General features: G+C 44.6%; 1 protein-coding gene across 7 annotated transcripts in view; it reads left to right on the forward strand.

The window, feature by feature from the left end:
* ARHGAP6 (Rho GTPase activating protein 6) overlaps window positions 1-14,458 on the forward strand; it is a 197,411-nt gene that overhangs the window by 136,768 nt on the left and 46,185 nt on the right. For 6 of the 7 annotated variants that reach the window (XM_081858675.1, XM_081858669.1, XM_081858670.1 and 3 more), the window contains exon 2: window positions 13,515-13,674. In XM_081858675.1, coding sequence (XP_081714801.1) covers window positions 13,515-13,674 — 160 coding nt within the window. Of the gene's footprint in view, window positions 1-3,677; window positions 3,832-13,514; window positions 13,675-14,458 lie in introns of those variants that run through there. The other variant, XM_081858674.1, reaches the window with a different exon arrangement.

Genomic DNA, 14,458 nt, shown 5'->3' on the forward strand with positions numbered 1-14,458 from the left:
TACCCCTGCCCGTACGGGCCAGTCTTGACAGACTCTGGGGTTGTGCGCCCATCTCACTTAAGAGGCCAGGGGCCAGCGCTGTCCGGAGACACTTCCGGGTCACGTGGCCAGCGTGACATCGCTGCTCTGGCGAGCCAGAGCTGCACACGGAAACGCCGTTTACCTTCCCGCTGGTAAGCGGTCCCTATTTATCTACTTGCACCCGGAGGTGCTTTCGAACTGCTAGGTTGGCAGGCGCTGGGACCGAGCAGCGGGAGCGCACCCCGCCGCAGGGATTCGAACCGCCGACCTTTCGATCGGCAAGTCCTAGGCGCTGAGGCTTTAACCCACAGCGCCACCTGCGTCCCAGTCCAATCTTTGTCTTCTTAGAAGCAAGTCTTTTGCTTTAGTAGGACTTGGTTCCGCTGTAGCCTCAATGCTGCTTAACTGTTTCTAGAGATTTTTTTACACCTTCATGAAAAGAATTGAAGATTACTACTTCCATCAGATTAGCAGTTTCTCTCTCATCAGCTCATGGTTGGAAAACTGGTTGAATATGGTGTTATGGTTGTAGAGGCTGCCTCTTCATTATCCGCTACCCAGGAAGAAAGAGAGCCAAGATTTAAAAGCAGTCGAGTTCTACCCCAGACTGCAAGAATGTTGCATGGACCAGACTTGTGTAACTTTCTAGCTACACCCACACACCCTTACACACAATGGGGTCCCACAAAAGAAAAGATAGAAACTCAATAGCCAGGGCAGAAAGAGAGGAGAAAAGAGGTTCGAGTTGGGTTTTGCAATGAGTAGTGGATTTCAGGAATGGAAAGGAAAGGAAACAGAAATTTGGGATCAGCCAGGAAGAACAAGAGAGGAAAGATTATTGCTGGCAGGAAAATCAGCACTGTGCTTCAGCTCAGGGGGCGGGGAAGGGGAGGAAGGGATATGGCACAGCAAGAGATGGGAAGAAAGGATGGGAACCAAGCTGAGGACTGCTTCAATGATCTAGTAACAACCAAGGGAAGGCAGGGAGGACAGGCAGGTCAGGGAGCCTTAAAAAATACCACTTGGAGATAAATTGGGCTGAGCAGAGAATTCTGCTCTTCACAGGATGATCCTTTTCATGCTGCCTGCGCTAATAGCTTAGCAATGAGCCATTTGCAGATACCAGTGCTATGGCGCAGTGAAGGAAGGATGATTGGTGAAGGCACGATAGATATTGGAGCCTGTTCACTAAGTCCTTAAAACCACAGCTTCCCATTTTAAATTTTGCACCTTTGATCTCCTGCTTCGAGGCAGAGCTGGAAGAATATCGGAGACATTAGGACTGGGTTCCCTGTGTGGGAGAAGGTTGAAGGGGAAAGCTCTTCTTAGTACCGGTTCTGAACCTAGGAAAAAATAGGGTTTTGACTTGAATGGTTAAGAGGAAGAGACTATAGCGCTGAAAGTGTGAGATAAACATGTGCATTTTTCTTCTTTTCTTTACGTCTGTGGCAAATGGGAACTTGGGGATAGGGCAAAAAGGAGCACTTCTGAGTGTGACATACCGTGGCATTGCAGGAAATACTGGGTCAAGTGGTGTTGGACAGGGACATTTATTTGCAGGAGGCTCTGATCCAATCTCAGATTTGTTTTCTTGAGTAAATCACTTGTCTTAATCTAGTCCAGCACTCTGTTTTCCACACTGGCAATCCAAATATCTTTGCAAAGCTTAAGTGAAGGCGAATGCATTAATCTTCTCCATATTTTATGGCCTTAGTAAATTCAAACAAGTAGCGTTTTGTCCATGATATCTGGTATTCAGAGAGATGCAGTTGAACACAGTGTTTCCTTGTAGCTATGACAGCTGTTAGAAACCCTTTCATGGTGTGTGTGGAGTGGAGCAGCTTTGTTGGAAAAGGGTAAGGGAGGCCTGATGGGAGAAGTGGGAAATGTAGGCCAAAACTGTGGCTTTGGAGGTTGCAGTATTCTATGTAGGGAAAGGGTTAATAGGAAAACCACACAAATTTGCAAAATAAAATGATGTGCTAGTTTGTATTAATATAAACACATTTTTAAAGAATTTCTGTAATTTAAATAGAAACTTAAAGGCATCTCACTATAGCTGGGCAGCTGACACAGTAACTTGCTCGTAATTAATTTGTGCAATTATTTTTAGTGTGTCAGTTATGAGTTTTGATCATGTTGACCATCTTTGAGATGGTTATCTTTGGTAGAAAGGGTAGGAAGTTGAGATGCATGTGCCTAAAATGCATGCATGCATGCACGAATAAAACACAACATAACTATTTGGCTTCCTAAGTTGACGATTATCTTTTGCAAATCATCCGGGTAACAATTTCTCTAGTTCTGCTTATTTTAATCAAAAGTAAAATCACAGCAAAGCAAATAGCAGGGACAAAGGGATACAGCAACTAGTGAAACTAAATGCTTCCCAGAAGCAAACAGGGAGATATTTAATTGGCATTTAACAGCTTAACATAGGTGCCTGTTGAAAGAAGTTGGATTGTTCAAATTTTTGGCTGCCACCAAAGAAAATGCCCAATTTTTATGGCACATACACCTTATCTCCAGAGGTGGGGACTGCAACCTCTGCAACAAGGAATCTAAATATAGAGGTCGCTTCATCTAGGTGTAGGTGGTCTTTAAGATGCTCCAGACTCAATCTGTTCATGACATTGTAGGTCAAAAACAACACTTTGATTTGTGCTTAAGTAGCGGCCATATTCCATACTAATTGAAGGTTTCAGCCTTCTAAGATAGCCCCACGTGTAATGTAGTGCAACAGTCTATGCTTGATGCATAAGGCATTTTCACAAAACAAGTCTAGGTTTCCCCCTGTTTCTAATAAGGTTATATTGCATTATACAATATATAGCAAGTTCTTTGAAAGGCTACAGTCTTAAAAAAAATAGCTTTATTAGAGGGACATAAAATGGGGGAAGGACGTAATAAAAGGTATGCTCACATCTATCAAAAGGGTCATATCTAGATATAGATTTATTTGAGATACAGATACAAGAAATGCTGAACGTTATTTTAATCTTCAGTTAAAAACCCATACCCACCCCCATACAAAATTAGTCAGGGATGGATTGGTTCATAGTATTTCCCCCTCAACCCATTTTAGCAGTAAAATGTTATTGGCTTATTGTAAAAAGCAAGTTTTATTTTTCAAAAAGCATTTATCACAGTTTAGCATATGTGTGGCTTGTGTTTCCAATAGGTTTGCCGTTGGTGTTGCAACTTCTTGTTTGTTAGGGTCAGAGAAATTGCACTAAAGATTGAAAATCAAGGACTGACCGTCCTAGATGAGAGAGAACATGAGATGTCTTTACCATACTCAAAGGGATTTTACCAGATGTGTGCAGCATTCTTTGGAGCGTTCCTAATAAGGAAAGTTTGCACAGTTACAGTGCAGTTCTGCATTTGAAGAGCCATGTGGAAGAGGATTTTCTTTGGAAGGAGGGGAAAGATAACCACTCCTTGCACTGCTTCAAAACAACATTATGGAATAAGAAGCAGTTATAGATTGTGTGTACCTTTTTCCAACATGCAGACTTATCTAGAATTTGGCAATGCTAAACTTGTTGAACTTACTTGGAATTCCAGTTAAGAGATTAATTTTCATTTCTTTTGATTCTTAAGATTTATGGTGGTAGAAACCTGTGGCAACTAAAGTGATTGTAGGAGTTACAGTTTGGGCTGTCTCTAAGATACCTGATATATACACGTCTCCAGGAAAAAAATGTGCCTTTCTTCGAATAGGACTTTTACAATGGATTAATCTTCATCAAGTTTGGTTTCATGAAGTTAACAGAGGACGACTGTGGAAAAGCAGATTTGGGTTAATGGGTAAGAAAATAGTTATGTGATTGTGGATCACAGCTGTATTGTAGTACTTTTGAATAGTAACTTGCTCTGTTTTAATTTTTACTTGCTATAGCTAACTTGGCAGAAAAAAACAACCCTACCCAAACAACTTTTCACCATTCACAACATATTTCTTGCTTGGTAAGGGAAACAGCTCTACCTGCCACTTAGCAGGCTAAGAAGTCAACAAGCAGCGAGTTCTCAAATACCCTTTATTTTGTCTGTTTTCATGACTTTGCATGTACTGCTAACAAGTCTGAGAGGAGCAAAACCCCTTCAATCAGCAGTGGTGTTGTGTAATTAAAGTCAATTATATGACTAGACTTAAGTTGGCTTGGCTGAAAATTGTTTGAAGTCTCTGATCACTTTTTATCATGTTTATAAGTGAACATACAAGCTCTGTAATGCTAGTTACTGAAAACTGTGTGGAGGGAAGTATTACGTAGACAATGTTTAAATGCAGTTAGCGCAACCAGTCAAAGGCAACATGGTGCCCTCCAGATTGTGTTGGAATCTAACAAGCAGCAGCCACAGACAACTTGGCCCAATGGTCCGGGATGATAGGTAATTGTAGCCAACAACATCCAGAGGGCACCATGATAACTACCTTGGCTATAGAAGCATATACTCAGTGGTTTTGCTCCAAATTTTATAAAGCAAACTAAAATGGATGGTCAGTTTAATGACCTATGATTTGACTGCTCTGTTTTCTGGCTCCTAGCACCCATGCTAAATGTTAAGGAGAATTGGCATGCCTTTGGTTTCACTCATAAAGAAGAGAAAATGTTTTACTGCTCCGAGAAACAGAAGTATTTCCCAACTTAATTTTAAATCTCTTTGAGATTTGTTATCTAATAACTTGGGCTGTGCCTGAGCCTGTTTGTACTGCAAGTGCTTGCTAGTTGATGGCAGCAGCTACTTTCTAGTCTCCAGATCTTTGGAGATTAGTGTGAGCCCCCCAATGGCCATCCATGATCTGAATCTTCAAATTTATAACTTGTTGCAGAGCATAGTCCCAACTAAAAGCCGGTCATCTCTTGGCTCAGTCTCAAGAGTATCTCGTAACTCTAGCAATTGTTTCTGTTTTTCATAACAGTGGGAAATTTTATGGCTATTTTTTTCCTTCTCCCTGTCCAAAATAAATGCGCTGCTTAAAACGAAGAATGAAACCAAAGGGCACCATTTGAATTTCAGCGCACCAACGATTGAAGATTGCAAAGGGCTTCCACTTGATCTGTCCTAATCACGTGCGACACTTTTCTAAAGAGAGTCCGAGAGCTCTGACATGGGAAAGGAATGAAAGACAGTCATTGGGAGAAATGCTTTCATGTTGGTCTAATGACTGTATAAAATGCAACATGCACATTCTTAAACCCTGGCAAGTAACTGATAAGTCTAAAGGGAGCTGTTAAGTATATGTGTGTCTAATTTCCAAGAAAAACTACATCCCTCTTTTTGCTTCCCATTCTACATGTTGACTGAATTCAGGGGCGGGGGGAGTAGGATCCCACTTCCTGGCCCTGTTCCTTTGAACATTTAGCAAAGGGTGAGCATAGAGCTTCTATGTGCCTATAGCTGTAGGCACACAGATTCCACACATTCAGAATCCCTCTTGTTGAGGGGCTCCTGATCATGTCAAAGAGTCTACAAGCACACAGCTCTATGCATGGAGAGGCCTGATTTAACCTTCTGCTGAACTCACAAAGGGATGGACACCTTTGGAGGTTGGCAGGGCCAAGAGGTCTCTCCATGCATTTGATCAACATGTGGAAAGATGGATGGGAATAAGGTTAAAGTGTATCTTGAGACCAGGGAACAAAACAAATGTGTGCGTCTGTGCTATTCCCGTTTTATGCTGGTCACTTATACAATTACCAGTAGGTCAAAAGTATTCCGATTCCTCAATTGTTTCATTGGTTATATTTTATCCCCTGCTATTTAGTAAAGATTTGCTTCCAAAGTGGTATACAGTCATACCTCGGGTTACAGCCGCTTCAGGTTGCGTTTTTTCGGGTTGCGGACCGCCGAAACCCGGAAGTACCGGAATGGGTTACTTCCGGGTTTCGGCGGTTACACATGCACAGAAGCACTCAATTGTGCTTTGCGCATGTGCAGAATCGCAACCTGCACATGCGCAGATGCGGGTTGCGAATGCTGCCGGTTGCAAACGTGCATCCCGCATGGATCACTCCACAACCCGAGCGTCCACTGTATAGCAGTTACACTCCAGCATGTATGCATCTTTGGCGTGCCTTTTCTCATAGAATCATAATCACAGGACTGTAGAGTTGGAAGGGACCAGAATGTGGGGCTTGAACCCACAACCCTGAGATTAAGGTTCTCATGCTTCACCAACTGAGCTATCCAATCTGACTCTTGGCAGCTGTTGACATAGTCTAGGTTCCAGGCTGGGACAGCAGTGGGGGTGGGGAGTGGGTTGCTGCTGGATTTGAGCTCCCTGATAGTAAAGGTGACAGTCCACTGAAATGGTCCCTGCATTTATCTGTGGTATGCCTGGAAGTTGTTGACATAGTCCAGATTTAGACCATTGCTGATTTGATTTAGAATGGCAGACTAGAGTTAAAATGCTTGCATGATACTTGATTTTAATTGCATTTGTAAACATAAGTGGATGTATTGTGGGGCATACTCCTCCAGTGTATATTTAATAGGTAACATGACATCTTCTATAATTTTAGACATCTCTTGTCCAGAGATGAGCAATATGGTCAGCTAAACTCAAGCATTGTAGTGTCATAAAGATACCAATGCTTTCAAAACTGAGGCTGTGACTATTTTCTTTTCACAGAGGTCTGCTATAGTTAAATCAAGCCTCAGAAATTAGGATACTGTTTGTTTTGTTTGAATTTTCTGGGTTACTTATTTCACATTGCTGCATTCATTGTTTGTCTACATGGCCTGATTTTTTAAAAATAGTTTAATTGGATTATAATGGTAACAAGACACACAAAGGAAACAAAATAGGAGTCATTAGAGTTCAAAATAATGGGCAAAGAATCTATATACAACAAAGAGGATGTGTTATGAATATTGTATCAATTTAAGCATGAACTTTAGGGAGGGTTAATAAGAGGTCAGAACGTACATATATCCTCTCCATAGAGCAATTTGAGTCAATAGTTGACATCAGATATTCATGTTTCTATTCACATAAAACAAAAAGTGCCCTCAGATACTATCAGATTTTTCTGCCCCCCCCCCGCCCTAAGTACCCTAAGTACCCTCAGAACCACCCAGTCTACTGATATTAAGTAATGCCAGAGGTGAAATTGTGGAGGGGGTGTTGTCCTATAATAGCCTATAGTTTGGGCAATAACTCCATCCCAGTAAGTTTTCACAAAACAACATTCCCACCAAAGAAGTAACCCCTCCCCTCTCCACAACATCTCCAACAGAAATATTTGGATTTATGGTGTTTTAATTTAAGCAGAGTCCAGTGCCACCTATGGATTGTTTTTAAGGTTGCTTCTTGGATGCTTTCTGATACTGATTTCAATGTCACTTTCCTCCACGTTGCATCCCACACACTATTTTAATATTTAAGGAGGTACCAGCTTCTTCAATAAGTACCTTACATGTTAGGTATTTCTTCCCTTTCATATTGCATCCATCCTGTGCACATACCATGTAAGGCATCTTCTCGCATTTTCCACCCTTAATTATTTTCATGCAAATAACTGGATTTGAAACATCTTTAACTAGGATGGGTGCGGAGGGTATCAGAAGAATGGAGCACATTTTGTGCCATCAGGGGCTGGCCATCCTTGCGTAGGTCTACAACTTGATAACTTCTTGCCTCCTCACATCTCTGAAATTTGTGGTATTCATCAGATGGCATGAGCAATCTTCAGATGAAACTGAACTGTTGCTAACATTAATAAATAGTGTGCCTATTGATTTTGTAAGAAATCATGTTTGGATTATAAGAGACTGAAGGATACTTTCTCCATTGCAGGAAGATTTTGTCTTACATGAATTTTGTAGCAAGTAATACACGAAGCACAACTGTTTCATAGTGAATCTTAATATCAAGCTGTTTTCACACTTCCTTCATGCTCTTGGAATGCAACTGGGTTTATGTACATCCGCCCCTTTACTATGATGTAAGCTTGAACAATGATTCAGCTACTCTTGTATGTATCTGATGCAGACATATACTGAATTTAAGTTTGAAGTATGTAAGTTGTATTTCTCTTGTGCATGTAAATTTAGCCTCTCCGTGGACAGAAGGCAACGTTCCTCATGGTGAAATGCTATGCAGAACTTATGAAAAGGGGTAGACAGACATAGAACCATAGAATTGTAGAGTTGGAAGGGATCCTGAGGATCATCTAGTCCAACCACCATGTAATGCAGGAATACACAGCTGTCCCATATGGGGGTTGAACCTGCAACCTTGTCATTATCCGCACCATGCTCTAACCCAGTGTTTCCCAACCTTTTTTGGGCAAAGGCACACTTGTTTCATGAAAAAAATCTCGAGGCACACCACCATTAGAAAATGTTTAAAAAATTAACTCTGTGCCTATATTGACTATATATAAAGTAACTCTCTTTAATAGGAATCAAATAAACACAAAGAAAGTATTTTATAATTACTTTATTATGAAATAGTAAGTACCGTATTTTTCATCCCATAGGACGCTCCGTCCCATAGGACGCACCTACTTTTTTGAGGGGGGAAATAAAGGAAATTTTTTTTCCCTTTATTTCCCCCCCAAAAAACCAGGTCGGGGAACAGTGGGATGGCGGTGCTGCGCCTCCCCGCTGTCCCCCGAGCTTGTGGGGCTGGCCCATGTCTGCCTGGCGCGAGGGGCGCTCTGCTTCAGGGCGCCCCGCGCGTCCGGCGGCAGGCTACAGTCCGCAGCATGGGGAACCCTCTGTTTCAGGGCGCCCCATGCGCCCCCCGGGTGCGCAAGGCTTGCCAACACGAGCGCGGAGCACGGGGCGTCCTCCGAAGGGCGCCCCGTGCTCCGCGCTGCCAGCTGCCGCCCGCAAGCCTTGCGCTCCTGGGGGGAGATCCCCCGGGTGCGCAAGGCTGGCCAACACCAGCGCGGAGCACGGGGCGTCCTCCGAAGGGTGCCCCGTGCTCCGCGCTGCCAGCTGCCGCCCGCAAGCCTTGCGCTCCCGGGGGGAGATCCCCCGGGTGCGCAAGGCTTGCGGATACCAGCGCGGAGCACGGGGCGTCCTCTGGAGGGCGCCCCGTGCTCCGCGCTGCAGGCTGCTGCCCGCAAGCCTTGCGCTCCCGGGGGGAGATCCCCCGGGTGCGCAAGGCTGGCCGACACCAGCGCGGAGCACGGGGCGTCCTCCGGAGGGCGCCCCGTGCTCCGCGCTGCAGGCTGCAGAGGACGCCCCGCGCTCCGCGCTGGTGTCCGCAAGCCTTGCGCACCCGGGGGATCTCCCCCCGGGAGCGCAAGGCTTGCGGGCGGCAGCTGGCAGCGCGGAGCACGGGGCGTCCTCCGGAGGGCGCCCCGTGCTCCGCGCTGCAGGCTGCTGCCCGCAAGCCTTGCGCTCCCGGGGGGAGATCCCCCGGGTGCGCAAGGCTGGCCGACACCAGCGCGGAGCACGGGGCGTCCTCCGGAGGGCGCCCCGTGCTCCGCGCTGCAGGCTGCTGCCCGCAAGCCTTGCGCTCCCGGGGGGAGATCCCCCGGGTGCGCAAGGCTTGCGGACACCTGCGTGGAGCACGGGGCGTCCTCCGGAGGGCGCCCCGTGCTCCGCGCTGCAGGCTGCTGCCCGCAAGCCTTGCGCTCCCGGGGGGAGATCCCCCGGGTGCGCAAGGCTTGCGGACATCAGCGCGGAGCACGGGGCGTCCTCTGGAGGGCGCCCCGTGCTCCGCGCTGCAGGCTGCTGCCCGCAAGCCTTGCGCTCCCGGGGGGAGATCCCCCGGGTGCGCAAGGCTTGCGGACACCAGCGCGGAGCACGGGGCGATGGGATGTGGGAGGGAGCTCGCTCCCCGCCCCGCGTGTGCTCGCCGCCGCCGCCCCGCCTCTTGCCGCCCGACTCGCCCGCCTCCCTCCCACGGCACACCAGCCGACGTCCCGCGGCACACTAGTGTGCCGCGGAACACCGGTTGGGAAACACTGCTCTAACCAACTGAATTATCCCAAAGTGGTTCATGAGCCATCTGAAAGGTAAGAGAAAGTGAAAGGTCATTGAGTAATTGCCAAGTTTCTTAATACAGGAAAGGCTTGTTTCAGTGGATTATATTGACCCCATGGCTTTTGACCAAGGCAGGACATCTGTATTCAGTGACTAAAGTGCAGTCAGGAATCTTACTCAAGAACAGTAGGCTAGGGGGCACTAACATGAATTCAGTCCTTTAAAATGGACATCTAGCTTAGCATTACAGTCATACTTCAGGTTAAATATGCTTCAGGCTGAGCGTTTTCAGGTTACGCTCCGCAGCGACCCGGAAGTAACAGAATGCATTACTTCCGGGTTTCGCCGCAAACACATGCACAGATGCTCAAAATGACGTCACGCACATGCGCGGAAGCGGCAAATCGTGACCCGAGCACGTGCAGACGCGTGTTGCATTTGCTTCAGATGCGAACGGGGCTCCGGAATGGATCCCGTTCACATCCAGAGGTACCACTGTACTGCCTCCCAATTCAACCTTTAAATGAAATTGGATGCATTTAGTAGCACCATTTACATCCATTTCCTACCAATTTCTGCATGTTACTCCATTTTCTAGCAAACCCCTGCACCTCACCCTTCCCACTCAGTAGGTTAGCAATAAGAAATCTGATCATGGGAAGACATCGTGTTAAAACGTTGTCCAGTACAATGTGAACAGTCTCCTGCACGTCCCACCTCACTGACACCAGCTCCAAGGAGGCATTCAAAAACGTTCACTTCCTTTTTAAATAAACAACTATAACTTGTTTCATCCAAATCAACAAACTGTGCTTAATATTAATTATGGTTGGATTAAAAGATGCCAGTATGAAGCCATTGCTTCTTGAGATACCCAGTGCTTACTAGGGACCTTCTGTCTGCAAAGCACATTTACTCCCACAGAGCTTAGTTAAACAGATCCTTTGTGTTCTTCTTGAGAATGGGGATGGAGGGCAGGGCTTGTAACCAAGCTAGTTCTTCCTCCATTCATCAGAGGGAAGGCCTAGGTTCCATAAAGGAAGGAAGATCTACAACTGGCAACCCCCCTTCCACTTCCCCCCATAATTAAGTTGTGTTGGGACAAAATGAGCTTCTTGAACAAATGTTTAGTGTACACAAGGTTTTTAGTCTAATGAATCTTATTGTACTAGCTTGTGCCCCTCTTGTGAACGGTCTAAAGTTTTATGTTACTTTGGTTTGTTTTAATTCATTTAGTTTCTAAATAAAGCAGACAGCTGAAAGTAAACATTTATTGCTCATCTCAGTTAGATCAGGAGATTCCAGTGTTCATAACAGAGCATTTTCCAAAAATATTTTGACAGATATAGTCTTCACTAACATCATGTTAGAGTGGCCTAGGAGAGAATTTACTGCAGCAAAGTTAACACATGCTAGATTTCTTTGCACTACTGGTGGCAGGGATACATGCTCCCTGGGCAAAAAAAAATCCACTGTGGTCCTTTGTCTAGAACTGTTATTTTTGTGCTTATCTGTGAACTTGTTAGTTTTCAGGATTGGATCCTGAAAACAGTATTAAGGAGTAGCCCAGACTTCCAAAAGAAGTTAGTAGGCTACCTTCCAGATGACAAATTTAGTCTTTAGCCTTAATTACTATTAATATTGCTAAGGAATTTTAAATGAAGAATAGCAGTAATTAATCTTTCCTGCCCAAATTCCCTTTATTGATATATTAATCTTTGTCTGTTGCTACCTTACTTCATTTCATTCTGCACAAATTGTAACATTAAGGCTGCAATCCTATACCAATATATATGGGAGTAAGGCCCATGTAACTGAATAGGACACAGAGGTAAGTAGATATGTATAGGATGCTTCTTGTTTAGGTTGGCTGAATCTTCTCATAAGTGAATCACGATGCATATCTTTCAAACCACACCTGACATTTTAAGTGTCACAACGTTGAATAATACCAAAGACAAGTGCAACTCTTTAGAACCTGCGTGCCAAATATTCATTAAAGTTTCAGTGGAATGTGACTTAAAACATACAAAACATGTATGCAAATATTGTTCATGCTTATGTGTTTGTGGCATTTGCTTGAAGATGTTTATGGATTTACACATATGTGTTGCATTGAACAGTATAAACATAGGATGCTTTTTGCTTTCATTGAAAAGCTTTTTATGGTTGGAAGTTCATGACAGATTTCAGCCTTGTTTTGCTTTCTGAGTATTCTACACTGCAAATATTCTGGTATATGGTGACATGAAGTCCTTTTGAAATTTATTTCATCACTGGTCTAGCTTTTCAAGGTTCCAGACAGGAGTCTATTTGCTTACCCTTACCTTGGAGATACTGGGGACTGAACTTGGGAACTTTTGCATGCAAAGTGGATACTTTATCATTAAGCTATGGCCATTCTCTAAATTGTAAACTATTATTGCTTGTTCTCATATCCTTGGCTCTGTTAATAAGTAACATGCCTCACATTTTCAGAATACTCATTTACATGTATAATAAATTAGAAATGAAAAGGCATCGTTTAGTTACCATATTGGCCTGAATATAAGCCTCACCTCCCCCCCAAATTCCGACAGTGAAAAGCTAAAGTGCAGGTTATATTCACGACCTTACGGTATGCAGCCAGGAGTGCGGCAAAGCAGCGCCCGCCCCGTGCATAGTCCCCTGTCCTCAACCCCAAGGCCAGGAAGGGAGAGAGTGAGGAAGGGGAAAGGCCGTCGGCAACACAGCATGACTCTCCCCCCCCCCGCCCCCACTTTGCAGCCAGGTGCAGCAAGGATTTGAGCAGTTTATATTCGGGTATTTCTGGCGCTGTGGGTTAAACCACAGAGCCTAGGGTTTGCCAATCAGAAGGTCGGCGGTTCGAATCCCCGCGTCAGGGTGAGCTCCTGTTGCTCGGTCCCTGCTCCTGCCAACCTAGCAGTTCAAAAGCACCTCAAAGTGCAAGTAGATAAATAGGTACCGCTCCGGCGGGAAGGTAAACGGCGTTTCCGTGCGCTGCTCTGGTTTGCCAGAAGTGGCTTAGTCATGCTGGCCACATGACCTGGAAGCGGTACGCCGGCTCCCTCGGCAAATAAAGCGAGATGAGCGCCGCAACCCCAGAGTCGGCCACGACTGGACCTAACGGTCAGGGGTCCTTTACCTATTTCCCCCCCTTCCAATTTTAAAGGTGCGGCTTATATTTGGGCCAATATGGTACTTGTTCCTCAACTTGAATAAATGAAGACATGCTATTGCCATGTACATTAGAAGTGACACAATCCTTGGTGGGAATTACAGTGGTAGAGGTTCAATAAAGAGCCCTCCACAGGCTTCGTATGTGTCACCGGTTAAGCCAGATAGATGTCCTTTTCCAACCAATAATGTTAAAACAAGTTTAGAACGCCCTTCTGCAAAAATTATGGAATGTGCATGGTGACTGTGGGTGTTTAATAAAGCGTAAGTTAAATGTTTAGTTATGGGATAAAGGGCTGAGTGGCATTCTCAGTGAACTGTTGATTATCCATATGACCCTTCATACTTTTCCACTTGATTTCCTGCAGGGTGACTTCACTTGGAACAGCATGTCAGGGCGCAGTGTTCGGCTGAAGTCTGTTCCTGTTCAAAGTCTTTCTGAATTGGAGCGTGCCCGGTTACAGGAAGTGGCCTTTTATCAGTTGCAGCAGGACTGTGACCTAGGATGTCAGATAACCATTCCCAAAGGTGAGATGTGATCCTGAAGTCTCCTGAGGACAGTGCTGAAATGGTCGGCCCTGTCTGGTACATTGCAAACTGTTATTTCCATTTGAAGTATATAATGGGGGGGGGGGGGAATTCTTTCTATGAAATTAGTTTTTGCCTGCTGTTTTTAAGTGGTTGAATGCGGTCTCAATGTATACTACATAAATGTTCTCTTCAAGGATTGTATTCCCCAAACAGTTAAAATACCAATTTTGTTGATAACACAATCACATACGGTAGTTTGCCATTAACCCCATGAGGGAAACTAGTTACACACTGATAGCCCTGATTTTAGAATTACCCAAAGGCTCTATGCTACTCCTGAGCAGCCTTTAAAATTGCTGTATGAACTGGTGAATTAAAAATATTTGTTGTTTTTAGATATTTAGGTCTGACTTTCTAGGGAGGATAGTAAAAACAATCTCATTTTCAAGGGCTTCTTATATGCAAAATATTTATGAAGAAGAAAAATTACAAAATGTTGCTTTCTTTAGGCTGTGCCTGCGTCAATGCTGGTACTTAGCAGTGATCTATTTTATCCTTTTTATCTTTTTTTTTTTTAATAACGAAGGCAGCTGAAGAGCCTGGGAACCCACAAACAGGATTTTACTAGTGATAATAATGGGGTAGCTGTTATTTACATTATTTGCCCGTGGACCCATTGAAAGCAACTGGCTAACCACTATAAATAGGATGCTGGTGTCACTAGAATATCTGTCTGATCCAACAGGGCTCTGCTTATGTTTAGATGCCTATCTATGCATAT

Source organism: Podarcis erhardii (assembly GCF_964252035.2).
Source record: "Podarcis erhardii genome assembly, chromosome: 4".
NCBI classification, from domain to species: Eukaryota; Metazoa; Chordata; class Lepidosauria; order Squamata; family Lacertidae; genus Podarcis; species Podarcis erhardii.